This window comes from Chionomys nivalis, chromosome 4 (assembly GCF_950005125.1).
Source record: "Chionomys nivalis chromosome 4, mChiNiv1.1, whole genome shotgun sequence".
In the NCBI taxonomy this organism is placed as follows: Eukaryota; Metazoa; Chordata; class Mammalia; order Rodentia; family Cricetidae; genus Chionomys; species Chionomys nivalis.
In genome coordinates, this window is record NC_080089.1 from 91,726,118 (window position 1) to 91,745,849 (window position 19,732).

Below are 19,732 nucleotides of genomic sequence, written 5' to 3' on the forward strand. Positions count from 1 at the left end.
TTACCAGCACATACCCAGAAAGAAAGCCAGCAACAAAGGAAGAGATCCTAGTAAAAAAGAAAAAAACAAAATTCCTAAATATTTTTTTAAAAAAATACATTAACTCTGGAATAAATTTCTAGAGAAAATAAGATAACATTTTTAGTCTTCGTTTCTACAGATTATGTCAAGTCCTGGTACGCTAGCTGGACTTTGGTTGTTGTGTATTTGGTTGGTTGGTTGGTTGGTTTGATTTGTTTTTTTTGTTGTTGTTGTTGTTGTTTTATTTTTGTAAATTTTATACAAACTAGAGTTACCTAGGAAGAGGAAACCTCAACTGAGGAATTGCCTCCATTAGACTGACCCATGGGGACTGTTTATTGATTAATGATTAGCCTAGGAGGGCCCAGCCCACTGTGGATGGTGCCATTCTGGGCAGGTGGGCCTGGGCTGTAGAAAATATGTGAACTGAGCGAGCCATGGAGAGTATGCACCTTTCCTCAACAGTTGGTTTCTGCCCCTGCTTAAGCTCCTGCCCAGACCATCCTAAAGATAGACTGGAAAGGGGATGAAGAAGCCAAATGAGCCCTTTCCTCCCCTGACTGGTCTGGGTCAATGTTTTCTCGCAGCAAGAGAAAGCCAGCTAGAGCATCCAGTCTATCCATTCAATCCAGAATGAATTTCAGTGCCTTTCTTTATCTAACTACATGGAAATCACTAGATGTGCTATACTGTCCTCGGCCTGAGTGATGTTAAAGAAGTCATGTGAACTTAAGTTAATATTTAATATGTCTAAGTTTTAATTAATATTTAAATGTTTGTGAATTTAAATTAATATCCGTTAATGAGGTCACACTGAGCTATGTAAAATTTCTCCACATGACTCACGGTAGTGTGAGTTCATCCTTCAGAACAAACAGGAAAACATCTGTGAGAATTAGTGATCAACACATTTCATAAAACAGGTGGCTTCTTAGGTTCTTAGTAAGGAACTCATGCTGATCTGCAATGTCGATCTAGTGAGTGTTTGCAGAACAGGGTTTGCTGAGCAAAGTGGTTGCTTGATGGACACATGAACGGCTACCATGTGCTTCCAGAATATTTAAACAGCATGTCCACTTAGCAGTTTGAATCTTTCCTGCTCTCATCAACACTATTAGCTTGCTTTTTCTCCCCCGAAAAACAGCTCTGCTAAGCACAGAATTCTTTTAACCGGGGTCACCTCCAAAAATTTGCACACTGTGAATACATGCAAGCAAAATAAATATTATTTATTATGCTGATAAATAAAAAGTTAGGTCAAGTTTTCCCTGACCCTGAGTGAGAAGGACATAGATTAGAGATTTTTCACACTGATTTATGAGTTGGCTAGTTTGAGGTTTGTTGCTGTTGTTACTATTGCTGCCTTTGGGATGAAGCTTTGTTTTTAATTTTTATCTGTTCATTAATTTTTGCCTAAATTGGTCAGTAATTCATTTCCTCAGAGATTGACTACCTGAGGCCTGACTCAGACAATGAAGTTTTAATAGTCAAATTGGATTTGTCGGAAGAAGGGCTTGCTCTGGAGTCCCTTTTGAAACATCTTTAGGAGGTTTTGCATGTGAAACCAAATTGAATTCGCCCCCAGATTTTCATTAAGTGCCTCAAGAAGGAAATAATTACAACGCCCGCTCATTCAGCCCCTGATGTTACAGGCTAGAGCCAGACAGAGCAGTGCTAATCAGTACGGCTGCCTTGCTATTAAAGGAACCTTTTTAAAATGCTAACAACCATCACAATTTAAAATAAGTGAATCTATCAGATTGTCAAAGGTCTTTAAAAATTGATAAAAATGAATGTTGGCAGGAGTACGGAGGAGAGGGTACCCACTGCAGCATGAGTAGAGATGCAAATTGGCTCATTCTTTGTGAAGGGCAGGGTGGTGGGATGCCCAAAATGGAAAATGAATGTGTCTCCACTGCCAGAGAGGCCTGTGTCAGGAAATCTACCTGAGGAGTAATCACACACTAGGGGGAGAAGCCTGGGCAAAGATGCTCAGGGCAGCATTGTTTGTAAGTGAAGAATTCTGAAAATAATCAGGTGGCTGGGAGCAAGTACTGTGAAGTCCAATTTAGGAGGAGGAAACACAGAGGGACAGTGTGCCACCATGAAGGATGTTTAGCACCTTCAAATTCAGGTCTTTGTATGAAAAGAGGCTTGTGTAGCACTACTGAGTTATATATATAAAGCAAAAATCATTGAGATTATCTATACAAGATGTGTTCAGATGAATCCCATGTTCCATGTGGACTATATGTCTGGGCTTAGGTAAAGGGAGAGACCACTGAAACGGATGCTCTACAGGAGGGGAAATGCTGCTGTGTTGCTATCCTCTTTCTCTACGCTGGAAAGCAGCTTTTAAAGAAAGCAGAAAGTAGACTAGGACAGGGCTAGGGAGCCTGGTGGCTTCCTGGAAATACAGAGGCACGGGCCAGCTGCCGACACAAGGCTAAAGGAAGCAAATGCTTGGAAGGATTTTTATTTTACTTTACTATGTCGGTTCTAATCTTTCATTTAATGTTTCAAACTATGAAAGCAATAGTTCCAAAAGAAAGAAAAATTAAGGTATCTCTCCATAAAATAAGCTATGTGCATACGTGCTTATGAATGCATTCAGATGGATTCACACACAAACACGTTTTATATTGCTTTCATTCTTCTTTCATTGCTTAGCAATGAAATGCTTAGCAAAATTCCCAGACATATATACCATTATGTGAGTGTGCTATTAGTTAACCATTTTATTTATTCATTTATTTAAGAGTTCCATGTGTACACAGAGGGAATTTTAATAATTTTCACCCTATTACCCTCTCTCATACTCTCCCCCTCTTCTACTCATTTCTCTCGCCCACGATGTCTCTCAGTCTCTCTCTTACTTTCGCAGGTTTTTTTATGTTTCTTATGTTTTTTATAAATTGTTGCTAATATAAATAACTCTCATATTATCTTCTGGTTGAGAATTACATACAAAATCATGAATGGCTTACTGCATAACTCACAGTTGGGTTTGCCTTTTTCATATAAGTTGCTGGTTCATCCAGAGTGTGTTTGAGAATAGCAAACAAGTTAGGAATCATTTTGTTATCATTGACATCCCCTGCATTGTAAAATCACTCTAAAGAAATTGAGAATGATGAATACTAGAAACTGGTGGATGAGAATGCCTGCAGATACAAAAGTGAGCGGCTGATAGTGATGCAAGGCTAAAGGAAGCAAGCATTTTATTTCTTACATTTTGTTATTTTTTCCTCCATATCATCCAATTTGTACCGTCATCTATTCCATGTCAAATAGATTTTATCTCAACATAGAAATACAACTCTCACCTCAAAAGAGATAAGAGAGGGTTTATTCTAGAGTCAGTTAGGAGTGACCAGGAGCGCAGATCTAGGTTATTCCAAATTCGATGTTCCAATATGGGAGTCGTTGCATGAAGTTTTAGAACAGAACAAAGAAAGGCATGAGATGAGGTACTTTTTAGATACATCAGTAGGTGGTTTCAGTAAAGCAAAAGTCTTGACCGTAAGCCTTAGATGATGCGTGATGATTCTTTGGGTGGTGAAACTATGGTTTGTTAAATTAATTCATTCTAAAAGGCTTCTCTCTGTTAGTCACAGACGGTTAGGTCCAACACAAGGGTGAGCAAGGAATGGTTATTCATGGGGCTGAAGACAGCCCACGATAAATTGTAATTAGAGTCTGGCCCTTCAGCATCCCATCACTGAAGTTACGTTCAGTCTCTATGTCTTTGCAGGCACACCTCTTCACAGGAATTCACACCTATCCCCTAATTATATTATAAAACAGTAATTTCTCCTCAGGCTGGTATGCATTTTATTGTAATCCAAAAAAAAAATGTAAGAAAATTGGCAGGAGCTACCGACAAAAGTGATTCTTTTTTACCTTGAAAAAGAAGAGCTATGGCTGACTAGTCAGGAGAGCTTGCTCTCAGAAAGCTGGATAACATACAAAAAATACCCATCTGGAAAAGTTGACAAGCTTCCAGGATTGCCAGGACTTGAAAGGCTAAGATACTAAATAAAGACAAATTAAAATAAAAAAATGTTATAAGTAAATAATACTAAAGATGGGAGAAATGAATGCATTGGCAGATAGATACAATACAGAGTAATTAATCATCAAAGCTGGAGGCACAACTTAAGAACACTCGTCACTTGTGTCAGGAACAGAAAAGATTTATCAAGAATGAAGTTGAAAATAACCTATATTGGAGGAAATTCATAATGCTAAGTATACTAATATTAACAATATTACAAATAATTATATGGCCCATAAATATAGGAATACAGATCATTCATACAAATAGAGATTCTGACTACACCTACTAAAATAATTACATCTAATTCAAAATCTTCCTACAGATGTAACTGTAGACCCAGAATTCTTTAAGCTCGTAACTTGTTTCTAAGTTTGACTACACAAGATATACACTTGTATATATTATACAACTTTAACTACACAAGATATACACAGCAGCCAACATAGTAATATCAAATAAAATTCAGTAGCATATGAAAAGAAAGCTTTGTGACAAATTGAGCTTCCCACCTGATCTATAGGAATCCTTTTAATCTTAGCCTGTCATTGGTCATCTTGACACAAACTGGAGTCACCTAGAAAGAGCAGACCTCTGTTGAGGAATTGCTTCCATCATATCGGCCTGTGGATATGTCTATGGGGCATTTTCTTGGCTACTTGCTGTGGGAGGACTCAGTCCAATGTGGGCAGCGCTGCAATTGGCAGGTGGCCCTAGGTGGTATAGAAACGCATGCCAGGAAACAGCACTCCTCCATGGACTCTGATTCAGTTCCTGCCTCCAGGTTCCTGCCTTGGGTTCCTGCTGTGATTTTCCTCAATAATGGACTATGACAGGGAAGTGTAAGCCAAATTAAAATATTTCCTTTTCAAGTTGGTGTTGGTCAGTGTTTTATCACAGCAATAAAATGCAACCTAATAAGATTAAGTAAAAAAAAAAATTATGAAAATCAATACATTATTTCTATTCCTTTATCTCTAATATGTAGAGAATTGAAGGGAAAATTACAATGTGTAAATTATTCTGAACTTGATAGAGAAACATTGCACATTTTTCTTTTGGGATTAAAAATAAGACAATGATAACCTTAGTGTCATATATATTCCACACTATATTAAAGGTTTTGTCAAGTGTAATAAAATGAGATTAACAGATATAAAAGATGCCAAATACACATTGGCTATAAAAAAAACAATCAAACTTACTCTTATTTTAAAGCAGCATTGATTTTGAAGTCTAAAGTAAATCTATCAATAAATATGAAAATCATTACATAAATTTAATAAGGGCCCAAATAAAAGATCTATTTAAAAATCAAATATATATGTGCATATATATGAATCTAGCAATAAACAATCAGGAAGTGAACTTAGATATGTTTTTGCTGTTTACAGTAGCAACAAATCACAAAATAGTAGTAAGTGTAAGCAAAGATGTCCAAAATATTCATGCATAAATTATGAAGTGTGGGAACACATATGACTCAGTTTCCATCTGGAGTCATTTTTGACTTAAAGAAGTCATTTGAGTTTAAGCTTGCCTGCTCTGCTTTGAGGGCTGTGAAAGACTTTTGAAAAGAACACTGTGTCTAGTAGAAGTATACTGCTGATGACAAACCTCAGGAACATCAAGACAGAAAGTAAGGCTGCTCCCAAGCAACAAGCGCGTGTTAGTTAAGAGGTTGCTCACTCAAGAACAAGAATAGTTCTGATTAAATACTGACTGACCATCTGTGCCGTGCTTTATTCTGCTTCTGTATATAAACAAATTCTGAAATAAACTCTGGGCTGTTTGGCTGTTTTTGCATGACCAGACAGACCTCCCTATTCTATCCTGTCTTATGTCAAATTGTTCACATTGACAAGATGGTTTCTAAATTCAAATATCAAGAAGAAAAAATATGAATTCAAAAAAAAACTAAAAAGAAAAAGAATCTAAGTATTGGCAGGAATATGAAGCAATCGGAACCACTGATGGGGGTGGTACTACCATTCTAGCAGTCCGCATGGCACTCCATCCTAGGAATTCTCTGGAAAGGGAAACACTTAAGAGAGAATCTCACCATTGCTCCAAGCTGAAACAGCACAAATGTTCATCTACACTAGTATTAATAAGCAGATTATTAAATATTAATATAATAAAAAATTAACTGCTATACAAAAAATGAAGAATCTCACAAATATTCTATTGAGTAGTAGATGAAAAAGTGGATATATTGTCTAATTTTGTTCATAGGAAACCGAAAAGCAGAAAAAGACAACTGGTAGTGTAAGTTCTAATTATGAGTAAGTGTGTGTGTGAGCCTAGACAGAGGACTAGACAGACCTTGGGTGCTAGCAATCCTCTTGCAAATTTAAATTGTTGACATATATTTACATGTCATATATACTTTTCTGTGTAATTAAAAATCAATAAAATTATTTTAACATATGTAAAAATCAAGAAAATTCTGAATAACTTAGAGCATGGGACCAGGCTAGTGCTATGGAGCACTGTGACCCGTTATGGATCAGTGTTACTTAAAAAGACCATGGGAGTCGACAGAACAGGCCACAGTGGGAACAAAGAAACAGACCCAGAATGAACTTAACTGCAAAGTGGAAGTTTTCTGCCATGTGGATGCACACAGATCCTGATAATGTGCAGTAGTAAGTTTCAGTACACTGAGTGGATACATCGAACTAAAATTCAGCATTATCAAACGCAAGGAAATCTGTCAAGAGAACACTTAAAACCACAGACCCAAAGTAAAATGAACAGTAATAGCACCTGTCATACCTCCGCTAAAAGAACTGTGTCCCAAAGCCCCTTTTCTCTAAGATGAGTGACGACAGGCAAGAATAATAAACTTTCTTATTATCTTAAAAAGGGTCAGAAAAATTGACCCCATCCCTTTTAGAACAGAAAGGACCTTGATTTTGCTATGGGAGAAATTGGGAAAAGGGAGCTCAAATAGAGCTAAGGTTCCGCTTCCCACTTAGCCATTTCCCTGTGATCACAGATGGCTGTGGATTGCTTCTGCCAGCATCCTTGTGATTCCTCATCCAGTGGGAAGGTGGGTGTCCTCATCCCGGTGCTCCTCAAAAGCGCTGTTGAATTGCTTTGGCTCCAAATATACCAGACCCATTTTGAGGCAAATGTGAGGTGCAGAGAAATGCATGGATCTGAGTTATTTGGTCCGGAATTCTGGGCTTCATATGCAAGCTAGAGAGGCTCCAGAGGTGATAAAGGCTACGGAAAAATGCAGTACACTCTAGAGGGACAGTAGTATGAACACACAGAAGAGGCTGGATATATGCCTGGTAACAAAATATATTAAGGAGGCTGCTAGTTGTTTCCAGCTGCTTAGTCCTGAAATAATCACACAGAAACCAGATTAATTAAATCACTGCTTGTCCCATTAGCTCTAGCTTCTTATTGGCTATCTCTTCCATATTAATTTAACCCATCTCCATTAATCTGTGTATCGCCACGTGGCTGTGACTTATCGGGTAAGGCAGTGGAGCTACATGGCTTCTCTCTGACTCCGCCCTTCTTTCTCCCAACATTCAGCTTAGTTTTTCCCTGCCTGGCTAAGTTCTGCCCTGCTATAGGTCCAAAGCAGTTTCTTTATTCATTAATAGTAATTACAGCATACAGAGGGAACTCCCACATCAACAAAATGTCCTCTCAAGGATGAAATACACTTGGAATAGGTACACAAAGTCCTTTTTAACTTTGTCCTGACATTTGCTTATCAGTGTTAAAACCTAGAGTGCTGCTAAGAACTGGGCATAATTGCTCCCTTCTCCCCCCCAAATTTAGATATCAAACCAGTGGGGTGTTACTTGGAGGTAAAGACTTGGGAAGTAGTAAGGTCCTAATGATAGTTCCCTCATAATTTTAATCAGTGTTCTAATAATAGACAGAAGAAAAGTGGACTCTTCTGAGAAAGGGGACTTTCGGCAGTAACAGATCAGCTATCACTACCACCTTGTACATCTTAACCTCTAGAATTATGGGAAACAAACTCCTGTTGTTTAATACAGACAGACTAGATCTTTGTTAGGGCAGCTCACGGTGATGGAAATGATGATCAGATCTTGCTTTGGGGAAAAATAAAGGCATAATGAGGTAGCAAAAAGCTTTCCATCTTCTGTATTCCCCAAGCCTGCATTGTACATTTGCAGTAGTTATTTGAGTGACAGTATTTGTTTACATTAGCTGCCCGAGAATGGGAGCAGAGTGCTCACGGAAATTGATGACGCTGCCACTGCAGAAAGACCATCTTGTTCCGAAGGAGCAGTGTCTTTTTTAATCCTTCCTTTCTATTACTGGTTTTAAATAATGTTTCTGACAAGATCCCGCTTCCCTTTCTGTCAGCTGTCAGGGAGCAGGTACTGGGCATTATTTGTGAGGCTGTAAATACATTACATGAAAAAATAATGAGTCCTCGCCAAGTCGGGAGCGCTGCCTCCAGAGACATTTACCTAACGTGATTTATGGAGGTCCGGGAATGAAGTTTCAGAAACTTCCAAATGGAAAGACTGGATCATAAAATAAAGTCTCTGCCAGATCAGACTTTGGGATAGCCCCTGGACACATTTCCCTTTTACTTTTATTATGGAAGTTAGAAAACGCTTTTTCTGTTCAACTTAAATTGTTTAGTTAATGGTCTAAGAATAACTCTGGGGAGAGCCCCTCAGCATAGCGTGTTATTATTCCATTCTTCCGACTGAATTTGATGTATCTATTGTGTTCTTGCTGCAGAAGCTGATTCCTGGGATTAATCATCCCCTTTACTAGCTAGAAACTGTAGACATTTAATGGATATACCTACATCAGTCAATTTAATGAGTCTCATTGTCTAGGGTTTGAAATAAACTGATCACTCTAATGTTAAAATATAATTGATGTTCGTCCTCATTCCAAGTTTTCTACGTTTGTCTCTCCTGCCTGCCTGAAGAGGCCAATTTAGTTCAAGCTACTTTTTTTCCCATTCATTTAACCGGGGCCTTGGAATTCAAGCATATCTACTGGTTGAGGTACGGACAGGCTAAACAATCTTAGAGTTTTTACTATAGCATAACTTGAGAGGCCACTCAGCTTCCACTTCCTTAACAGGAAATATTTTGTCATCCTAGTAGGAATGGTGCTGTTAATGCCACCCCACCTGAGGTATCTCTGGAAGCCTGACAGGTTGAAATAATAGGACACTAGCTTGGCTGTGGCGTGCATTGCTGGGCAGAGAACCAAGGACGTCAACAGACCTGATAGCAGGAGCTCAAGGCCCAAGTGGTGATTTGCCATAGGAAGGAGGATTGCCCAGTCAGTCATCAAAGTTACAATAAATACACTGTACACAAATCTGAGTCCTAACCAGTGGGTTTTGGTCTTTGTTTTGCTTTCAGCTATTTGAATTTATGAACTTCCTGGCTGAGAACGTCATCTTCTGCTACATGGGCCTGGCTCTGTTCACGTTCCAGAATCACATTTTCAACGTGCTTTTTATACTCGGCGCCTTTGTATCCTTTGAAGAAGGAAAATAGAGAAATGGTTAAACCTTTTTCCTGGTAGGACTTTGAAACCATCATAGAAGTCAACATGACCATTGCACTTCCAGCATCAGAAGCACTGTGCTCATGTAAGTTTCTCTCCATCAGTTAACACCTTCTGGGGCTGTGAAGTTAGCTCAGCCAGTAGTGTTTGCCTTACAAGCATGAGGACCACAATTCAGTTCCCAGAACCTACAAAATATCCAGCCATGGTGGTACACACTTGTAATCCCAGTTCTGGAGAGGCAGACACTTGCAGATCTCTAGGACTTGCTGGCCAGTCAGCCTAATCTAATCAGGAAGTTACATGCATGCACACACACACACACACACACACACACACACAGATCATTTACTCCTTAGGAGAATAGACAAAATCTAGACCCCACTTTTAATATAGAGGGTGTTCCTTCTGTAGGGCTGGAGTAGGAGGTAACCCCCAAGGAAGCAAGTATCTGATCAAAGGGACACTGAGCAACTACAAATGTCCCTAAGAAAAACCTGCAGCTCTTGCCCTATGACTTGGAAAATGGGATGATGCCTCCCTCTGTCACAGGCAGATGGTCTTAACTTCTGGAGAACTTGCCATCTCCCTGTCCCTACTGTTCACCTGAATTTGGTGTCAATTTCTCACCGCTGGGATTCTGCTGAGCTCGCAAATTTTATCTGAAACCTAGATCTTAGAAGGAAGAGAGCTACCTCACTCCAAGTAGCTTCATCCTACAGAGGACAAGCTAGAGCAGACAGACCACCAAAGAAGGACTAGAGACAACAGCAAAGGAGGGAGGCTTACGGCTGAGCTTCTCAGTAGATGTTCACTTCTGAGACTTTGCCTTTAGGGAAGTAGCTCCTGATGTAGCAGTTGAAGTATATATGTTGACAGTCAGCTCCTCTCAAAATTAAATGAAAAATGTAAGCAAGCCTGCTAGAAACAGGCACATGAACTGATGGGAAGTGAGACGGAGACCACCATTGGAAATATATTTATTCCTTCCAAAGTGCTCATGGAGAAGATAACACCACGGTGCCAGGCGTCACTACTTCACAGCTTCCGGCAGAACTGAAGATAGAGTCAGTCACCGGCAAGAGAAATGTGATGGGAAAATGTAGTGATTGAAATGGCATTCCAGCACCAACTTTCAGCCAAGCATATGTTCAAAGAAAGACAGAGTTTTATGTCATCCTGGGAAGGAACTGACATTGAACGATGAATTTGGTGAGCGAGTTAGACATAGATGAGTTGTCATGTTTATCCTTGTTTTCTGGGTCATATCCTAGAGAAGCATATGGACATGATATCTGAGCTCCTTCAGTCGGCCCCTCTGCGGCTATGTTTTCCTCAACGCATCCCAACAGCTAGCGATTTTTGTTGCCAGAGCCTGCAACATTTATCCCCTCTCCTTCCTCCTGAATCTGGGCAGGAAACAGAAGATCCCCTGGAACTTCCAACACATGATGATGTTTTCAGGTATGTGGGTTCATTGCTCATTCATGTCGCTGCCCTCCTACCTGTGCAGAGCACAGAACGCCATGGGGGACCAAGAATACTTATGGAAAACCTGAGTTGTCTTTACCCTTGGACTCAGCACCGTGCTCATCCCTCAGTGCTGAGCAACAGGGAGCACTTGCTCCCAATGAGAAGGGAAGTTAAAGAGAATTCACTGCTGTGACCTTGAGTATCTGAGCAGCAGTGAGCCTCAGATGAGCACAGACTTTCCTCTGAGCTATCAGAGCAGTTTCCATATTGAGGAATTTGATTTCTATCTTCTCCGTTCCAGTATATAGTATTGAACGGTACCATCCTCCTCCCTGCGCCTTTACCATTCATGCAGGGCTCCAGAAACTTCTCGTGGTTGTCACAGAGATAATCAGATCCATGTGGGCTCAGTCATTAGTTGAAAAACATGTTAATTAAGTACCCGTAGGTGCCTAAGTGTGGATCCAGGCTCTGTGTGATGGAAACACCAGTCTCCTCTCCCAGGTAGTGCAATGTTCTCGTTGCTAAGATGTGGACAGAGTATTTTTTCTAGAAGAAAATATAGCAAGTGAGTTTGCAGACCACTGAACTACTCTGAGGGATTGCAGTTGTTTTCTATTTATCTTTCCCTAATTGGAGGCAGAATTCAAAGACTCTCTGTCCTCTCTCTCTCTCTCTCTCTCTCTCTCTCTCTCTCTCTCTCTCTGTGTGTGTGTGTGTGTGTGTGTGTGTACACCAACAATGCATTTGGAGGAGGCCATTGGCAGGTCCATGACATTAAAATGGAAAAAGTGTGCCATCAGAACAGTGCCAAGAGAGCTGGGGCACATAGGCAAATATGAAAAAAGTGAGAGAAACCAATATTTATTGATATGTGTTGTTTGCTGCTTATAGATCATCAGTCCTAGGAAGCTAATAATAAGTTGTTTTGTGCATAGGATTTCAAACAACTTAAGTACTTAGGCCAAAGACAAAAACATTTACAATCCAGACTTCACCTCCATGTCAACCAAGTGTTTTGGAAATTCACATTTTATATTTTTGGTTGTGAGCCTAGCTTTTAATGGCTGAGTCATCTCTCCAGCCCAGAAATCCACATTTTAAAAATTATTTTATTATTTTATGTGTGTGGCGTTTTGTCTTGTCTGCATGTGTGTCTGTGCACCAGATATGTGATTAGTGCCTATGGAGGCCATCCCTTGGAACTTAAGAAGGATGCTAAAAAGAAATCCTATACTAGTTCAGAATTAAGTATAATAAAGGGTTATTTATTTAGGAGTAGACTCACAGATCACAATCCTCTGCACAAACGGGGAACAGGGACTGAGTCACACTGTCGGAAGAGAGGCTGGACCGGAGCTTTACATTGGCATATATAGTATAAGAGGCCACGCCCAACTGGGTGGGTAACTTAAAGGCTACTGGCTGTAGGAATTCCTACAGCATAGAACTGGAGTTATAGATGGTGATAAACTGCCATATGGGAATTTCACCCACATCCTCTAGAAGTGTTCTTAATCATCAAACCATCTTTCCAGCCCCCAAATTCACATTCTTTAAAGTGGTGCTGGATGTAGAAGGTTTGTTCCCTCCTTGATTCTGTGCTAGCCTAGTCCACAGAGCACCTGCTGCAGCTCCCAGGTTTGGAATGAGTTGTCTTATCAAATATGGGTACGTGGAGAGCCATAGGTACACCTTCCGAGGGCCTCTGACAGGGATTTCTAACACTTCCAGACATGCGATGGTGAGAGTCATAAAGAAGGTGAGGTGTCAAATTGACAGTGGTCTGTGGCTTAGGGCAACACTGACCCTTGATGGTGTACTGACTTCTCTCATGTGAAAGTAAAGGTAACTCTATTCACTTGAAATTTGAAGGCCAGCACTGGAGTGCAAAGTGTTATGTGATAGGTGCTGCAGGAAAATAAACAAACAAAGAAACCTTAGTAGAGGCCAACAGTGTGGTACATGCAGACAAGGATTCATAAAAGGTCTACAATCTGATGGTGTCTTTATGCCTTTTTAACCCTTTAATTGATGTTCACACATAAATATAGTAAGTTTTTGGTCATTTTTTCCTCCCATTAATTACCCTCTGTCATTCCATTTCCTCTCCACTAAAATATTTTTTCTTTCTAACAAATCCCCCTATGATTTTTGTGTCTATTTTACTAAATTTTTAATGGCACAGGAAGCTTGATAGTGGCTGCTTGCATGAGTTTAAGCAAAGGGTAATTTACTGGATCTGGGCAGTTTATCTGTGGATTAACACCCCCAACAGTCATTAACGGTCCACAGTCCCTCAGTGGGGGTAGGTAAGATCTAATGAGCCCTTGGCACAGGGTCTAAGGAACCCATATTGGTAAAACGGTGATGGACCCGGTCTTATGCGGATCTTGTGCAGTTAACTACAGCCAAGATGAGTTCATGTGTCCAACAATCAGGTCTTCCCCATCCTCTGGCTCTTATATTCTTCCTGCATTCTTCCTGCTTTCTCTTCCGAGTTTCTCTTCCATGGGCTTCTCTGAGCATGAAGGAACTAACTGGCTTAGGTGTTCCGCTTAGGACCATGTACTCCACCGCCAGTTATTCTCAGCACTCTAGGCAGTTGTGAGTCTGTGCAATTACTACAGCTCACTGTCAACAGAAGCTTCTCTGATGAAGGCTGAGAGCAGCACTAATGGCTGGATATAAATGTAAGTGGTTAGAAGTTGGTGCCATGTCCATTTAGCAGAACAACAGTAATAGGTTCCCCACTAGAGACCATGACTGTTGCAGCCATGGGCGCTCTAAAAGTTTGCAGCATCAGGCATGAGTTCCTTCCTGTGTATTGGGCTGAAAATCCAATCATAAAGTGGTTGGTCATTTCATACTAGTCCTGCCACCATTGCCCTGTTGAGCACATCTTGACTGTCAGCTTGTTACTGTAGGTCATGGGGTCCACAGCTGGGTAGGATTGCTGCTGGCTTTCTCCCACAGAGTAAAGCATCCTGACAGGGTGGAACGGCCATCAGAGAGGGGGCTCCCAGATCGACTCCACTTGACTTCTCTGTGTCCTATAACCCAAGCCTATAGAATCTTCAGCAATAGAGTCTTACTGCCTAGTTATGGTGAGAAAACAAGAACTCCTAACCAAACAGTAGTCTATATTGTTTGGGGGGCTTCTGAGGCCTCCTTGACCAACAACTCATCATAGAGAGGTTGTTTAATAGCCTAGAGCTTCTGGGGGAAAGCACTGTTTATCCATAGCACGTCTACTTAAACCGTGTGTGTGTGTGTGTGTGTGTGTTAAGTGCTCTCAAGTTTGACTCCCTAACCCTGAGGGGTTGAAATGCTTGGTTTAATTCATGGGGATGCTGGTAAATGTATTACCATCACTGAAAATACTAGCAAATCTAATCTTAAAGGCATTAACTATATGTGACCCTGATGTCCAGAGAATGCTGCAGGCTGTCAGCATCTATGTCACCTGTCAAGTTACTTCTACATGTTTTTAATAATATTTTTTTAAAATGACTAATATTCATAGTATTGCTTGGTACACAAGGAAAAGCAGTGAAGTTTCCATTAAACAACTGCCCTCATTTCAAACAATGTTACATACCTGTGTGATGGGACCCAATGATATCACAAGTCAGAAGTCTCATTTTGCCTTCCCAGAGCCTTTGAAACTGGGGCAAGACAGGCAGGGATTAATGGCCTTTATTTCTTGGTTGCTATTTTGTTTCATTTTCCCTCTAATTTTTATTGTGAATTCACACAACATAAACTTCATAATCTTAGTGCACAGTTATTAGATGCATTTCTAAACTGTGTGATGATCACCGCCCATGGTCACACTCTTTACATCTTGTAAAATGGAAACTGTATGCATTAAACATTAGCTCCCATCCCCTCCAGCCTGCAGAAACTACTGTATTCCTTTTGGCTTCTATGATTTTGGCTACTGTGGGTTCCTCATTTATGCACAATTGTGTTATTTTGTCTTTTGTGACTGCCTCGGCATAGTGTCCTCAATGTTTGTCAATGCTGCAGAATAATATGGAATTTCCTTCCCTTTAAACTTGAATGATGGTCTCTTATGTGTGTGTATAAATATCATATATTGCTTACCCAATCATCTATCACTCTTGGGTTTCTTTTTCTTAGATAGTACAAAAAAAAAATCCTGCTATGAACATAGGTACACAAATCTCTTTAGAAACCTTGCTGACAATTTTAAATATATATCCAGAGATAGAATTGCAGAATCAAATGGTAATTCTACCTGCTAATTATTTGGGGAACTGCCATACCATCTTCCATAGCAACTGTAGTATTTCATAGACCTACCAATGGTGCCAAGAGTCCCAATCTCTCTGTACCATCACCAACACTTGCTTACTTTGTATTTTATGCTATCTCACTGTATGAGGTAGCAGCACATTGTTTTGATTTGTATTTCCTTGCTCACTAGTGATGTGTTGAGCATCTTTTCAGGAACACATCGGCCATCCATCTTTTTACTCATCTCAGATCAAGTCTTGTCTTTTGGTCAATGACTTTCAACAATTCTGATTCCTAGATATTGACCCTTTATGAGATAGATGATTTGCAAATGTTCTCTTCCATTCAATTTGTTTCTGTTATGTTCTGCTTAATTTGTCTTTTGATACACACCATTTTTAAAAGCTTTCATGAAGTCTAGTTAATCCGCCATTTAATTTTATCATCTGTGCATTTGGTGTCCTAACATAGACCATTGCCAAATCTGATGTCACAAAAATTGTAACCTGTATTATCCAAAGAATGTTATTGTTTTAGGCTTGGCTTGGTTATTGGTACATATGTACATGTGTAATTTGGGAGCAGAACATCATTCTTTTACACCTGGATACCAGCTGTCCCGTTTGATTTGTTCAAAACTGCACTTGCTTTTTGACTGATCTTGGCAGCTTTGTCAAAAATAATTTGACCACACATGTGAGAGTTTATTGTCAGGTTCTTTTTTCTATCCCATATGTTTGTCTTTTGCCTGAACCACACTATTAAGATTTTTGAAAATTTGTGTGGGGTGGGGTGATGTGTGTGTGTGTGCGCGCGCGCGTGCGCGGGTAAGCTGTAGGACAACCTATGGTGTTACTCCTCAAGTAACATCCAACCATTTTTCTTTTTACCACATCTCTCATTGGCCTAGAACTCACCCACAAAATTAGGCTGACTATCTAATGATCCCCAGGTCTCCACCTGTCTCCTCATCTCAAGCATTGGGATTGCAAGTGCACACGACCATGCCCAGACTTTCCTCTTAACAAGGCTCTGGAGATTGAACTTTGGTCTCATGCTGTCTCCTCAGTAATTATTAAAGGGTTTTAGTAAGTTTTAAAAACATGGAAACTTGAGTCCTCTTTGTTCTTTGTTTTTTTAAGATTATTTTGGTTATGGAGGGTTCATTGAGATTTGTAAGAATTTTCTATGTTTGCAAACAAAATAGTTGTCTGGGGGTTTTGAGAAACATTAAATTAGGTAGTATTGCTAATCTTAACAATATCAAATCTTATAGTTCATGAGCATGAAATGTCTTTCCATTAATTTCTGATTTAATTTATTTTACTATTTTATAATTGTAATTTTATCACATTGGTTAAAATGTAAGTATTTTTTCTTTTTCTGCTGGAATTACTTTTATAATTTCCCTTTCAGATATTTCCTTGTTGGTTTATTAAAATACACCTGATACTTGTGTATTAATTTTGCATCTTTCTATTTTGCTGAATTCATATGTTATCTGTAATAACTTTTGGGTATGTATATGGAATCTATAGAATTTTCTACATATAAAATCTTCTCAATTCTGTGAGCAGAAATTATTTCACTTCATTTCTAACTTGGATAATTTATTCCTTATTTTTCATTGTTTGTTCTGGCTAGAGTTCTTAGCGCTGTGTTGAATAGCAGTGGTGAGAGTGGGCAGTCTTTGCTTTCTTCTGAACAGAGGGGCAACTTCCACCCCCAAATATGATGTTTGATGTCATTTTTTCACAAGCGGCTTTTGTTACGTTGAAACGATTTTCTTTTATTTCTAGTTTTCTGAGCATCACTTAGTCATGAAATGCTGGGGAGGGACCAGCAAAATCGCTCAGTGGGTAAAGGTGCTCACCACCAAGCCTGACAACATGAATTCAGTTCCTGGGTCCCATGTGGCAAAAGTGGAGACCCATTCCTGAAAGTTGCCCCCTGACCCCCTGGCCTTCACACACACACACACACACACACACACACCTCTAAATAAATTTAATTTTAAAAGAAAGCCAGCAAACTGGACCAAGTGTCCTTCCTGCATAAACTGATGTCATCATGTGATTTGTCCCCTTCATTCTGTTGATCCAGTTTGCTCCTCTTTGCAGTGCTGAGCCATCTTTCTGCCCTAAGAATGAATCTCACTTGGGTATGATGAAAAATTCTTTTAACATGGTGTTGACTTTGAGTTAACGTTTCTTCTTTCAGTAGGGATGTCAGCTCACTAGTTTTCTTGAAGTTTCTCTGCGTGGCTTTGTTGTGAAGGCGGTGCTGAACTTTCAGGATGAGCTGGGGTGTTGCCCTTTCCTCTCATTTCTTTAGAGGAGTTTTGCAAGACAAGTGTCAGGTATTTTTTTTTTTAAAAAAAAAAAAAAAAAAAAAAGCACTGGGAAGAATTCATTCAGGAAGCCACCAGGGTTTGCAATGTTCTTTCTCACGAGAGACATATTATCGGTTCCATCTTCTAGCAGTTATGGGACTGTTCAGATTTTCTGTTCATCTTTACTGAGCATTCCACATTCAGCTTGCTTACAATTCTTAATTTCTACAATGGATGGTAAGTCCCCATCTTTAGTTTTGATTTTAGCAATTTGAATTTTCTTTCATTTCTTAATACATCTAGCTTAAGGATTGTTCATTTTGTTGACCTTTTCCAGGAACCAACTTATGGGTACATTTATTTTCCCCGTAGTGTCTCTATCCTCTACTTCACTTATCTCTGCTCCAAACTTTATTATTTCCTTCTATCTGGGAACTCCAGGCTTTTTTCCTCATTCTTTAAATCGCAAGGTTTGTTTGTTGGGCTGTTGGCACAAGATCTTTTTTGTGTTAATGGGAAAATAGCTACACATTTCTACCTTCATCTCATTGTATCTTGAAGATTTTGCTACATATTTTATTCTCAGCCATCTCATAATTTTCTACATCTTCTTCAGATGCCATCTTTAATTTATTGGTTGCCTTTATGCTTGTGCGAGGATATGGCATGTGTGCGCAAATACTCAAAGAGATCAGGAAAGGGTGTTGGATCCCCTTGATTTACAGTCAATTATGAATCATCTGATGTGGATGCTGGAAACTGAAATGGGGTCCTCTGGAAGAATAGCAAGGGCTCTTAACCACTGAGAATCTCTCCAGGCTTTCAGCCTCCGAACTTTCCGCTGAGTAGTCTGCTGACCATCTCACCAAAGACTCTGCATATGGTAAGTCATGGAGTCCTGCTTATATGAATCCTTCCTTTGTGTGTGTGTTTGTCTTTTGATAACTAAATATAATGTCTTTTCAATATTTATCTGTTTGGGTTTGCCTTCATTGAAGTTCCTTGGATTTCTCAGTTATTTATATCCATGCCTTTTATCAAACACAAAGGGGAAGCTTCCCCCGACCCATTATTTCTTTGAGTGTGCTCCGTGGCCTTTCTCTTTTCTGATAATGTGTCTCCTTGATGTTATCCCATCCTTAGGCTCTCAGCACTTTCCTATCTTTTTCCACCCTTTTTCTTGCTCTCAGTAGCATCCCTTACCTAATCAATGATCTTCTTCTGCATGCTCAAATACGCCTCAGAATTACTCTAGTGGATTTATATGTGAGTAACTGTGCTTCCCAGTTCCAGAAGGTTTCTGGATCCTCTAGGTTTTCCACCTGCTTAATATCTACAGTCTGTTTATACATACAGTGCGGTGTTTTGAAAAAGAAATGTCCTCCACAGGTTCTGTATTTCAGAACTTGGCTTCCAAGTTACGCTGTTTGGGGAGGTTTAGGTGGTGCAGCATGCTGCGGGAAGCATGTCACTGGGAGAGGGCTTGGAGGTTGTATAGCCTCACCCTGGTTCCAATTTGATCTCTCTGGTTTGAGATGCAAGCCTCTGCTTCCTGTTCCTGCCTCTGTGTCTGCCATTTGCTATCATCCTCCCCCCCCCCATGCTGGACTTTTATCCTTCTTAACTGTAAGTCAGAATAAGCTTTCTTCCTTATGTCATCTCGGTCATGGTGTTCTATCACAGCAACAGTAAAGTAACTCTTTCCTTATCTTCCTTTGCTTCAGAGCCTTTTAAAGGGAGTTGTTTCTGTCACTACTGATATAACCTTCTGCTGGGTCTTTTTCTGTTGTCTTTCGCTTGCAAATAGCTGGCAAAGCTGAGAATAGACTTCGTTTTGTGGTAGTTAACAATTAAACATTTTAATCTAATATTTTGTAAATTCAGAAAACATACATGCTCCCTGCCTTGGGTTTGCTTTCTTTTGTTGTTGTCATTTATATTTGTTAGATTAAATTTAATTTAATTTTATAGTTATTTATTTTAGCTTGAGTAGGCTGTCCTCCTGTAAAAGATCAACCTGAGCTATAAGCATCTCAGGTCCTTCCAAG

At 39.7% G+C, this 19,732-nt stretch overlaps 1 protein-coding gene across 1 annotated transcript in view; it reads left to right on the plus strand.

Annotated features, from left to right (window-relative positions):
• The window catches only part of Slc9a9 (solute carrier family 9 member A9), a 544,273-nt gene that overhangs the window by 322,350 nt on the left and 202,191 nt on the right, over positions 1-19,732 (plus strand). Inside the window, exons 10-11 of the mRNA XM_057767041.1 lie at positions 9,469-9,582; positions 10,969-11,080. Coding sequence (XP_057623024.1) covers positions 9,469-9,582; positions 10,969-11,080 — 226 coding nt within the window. The remainder of the gene's footprint in view (positions 1-9,468; positions 9,583-10,968; positions 11,081-19,732) is intronic.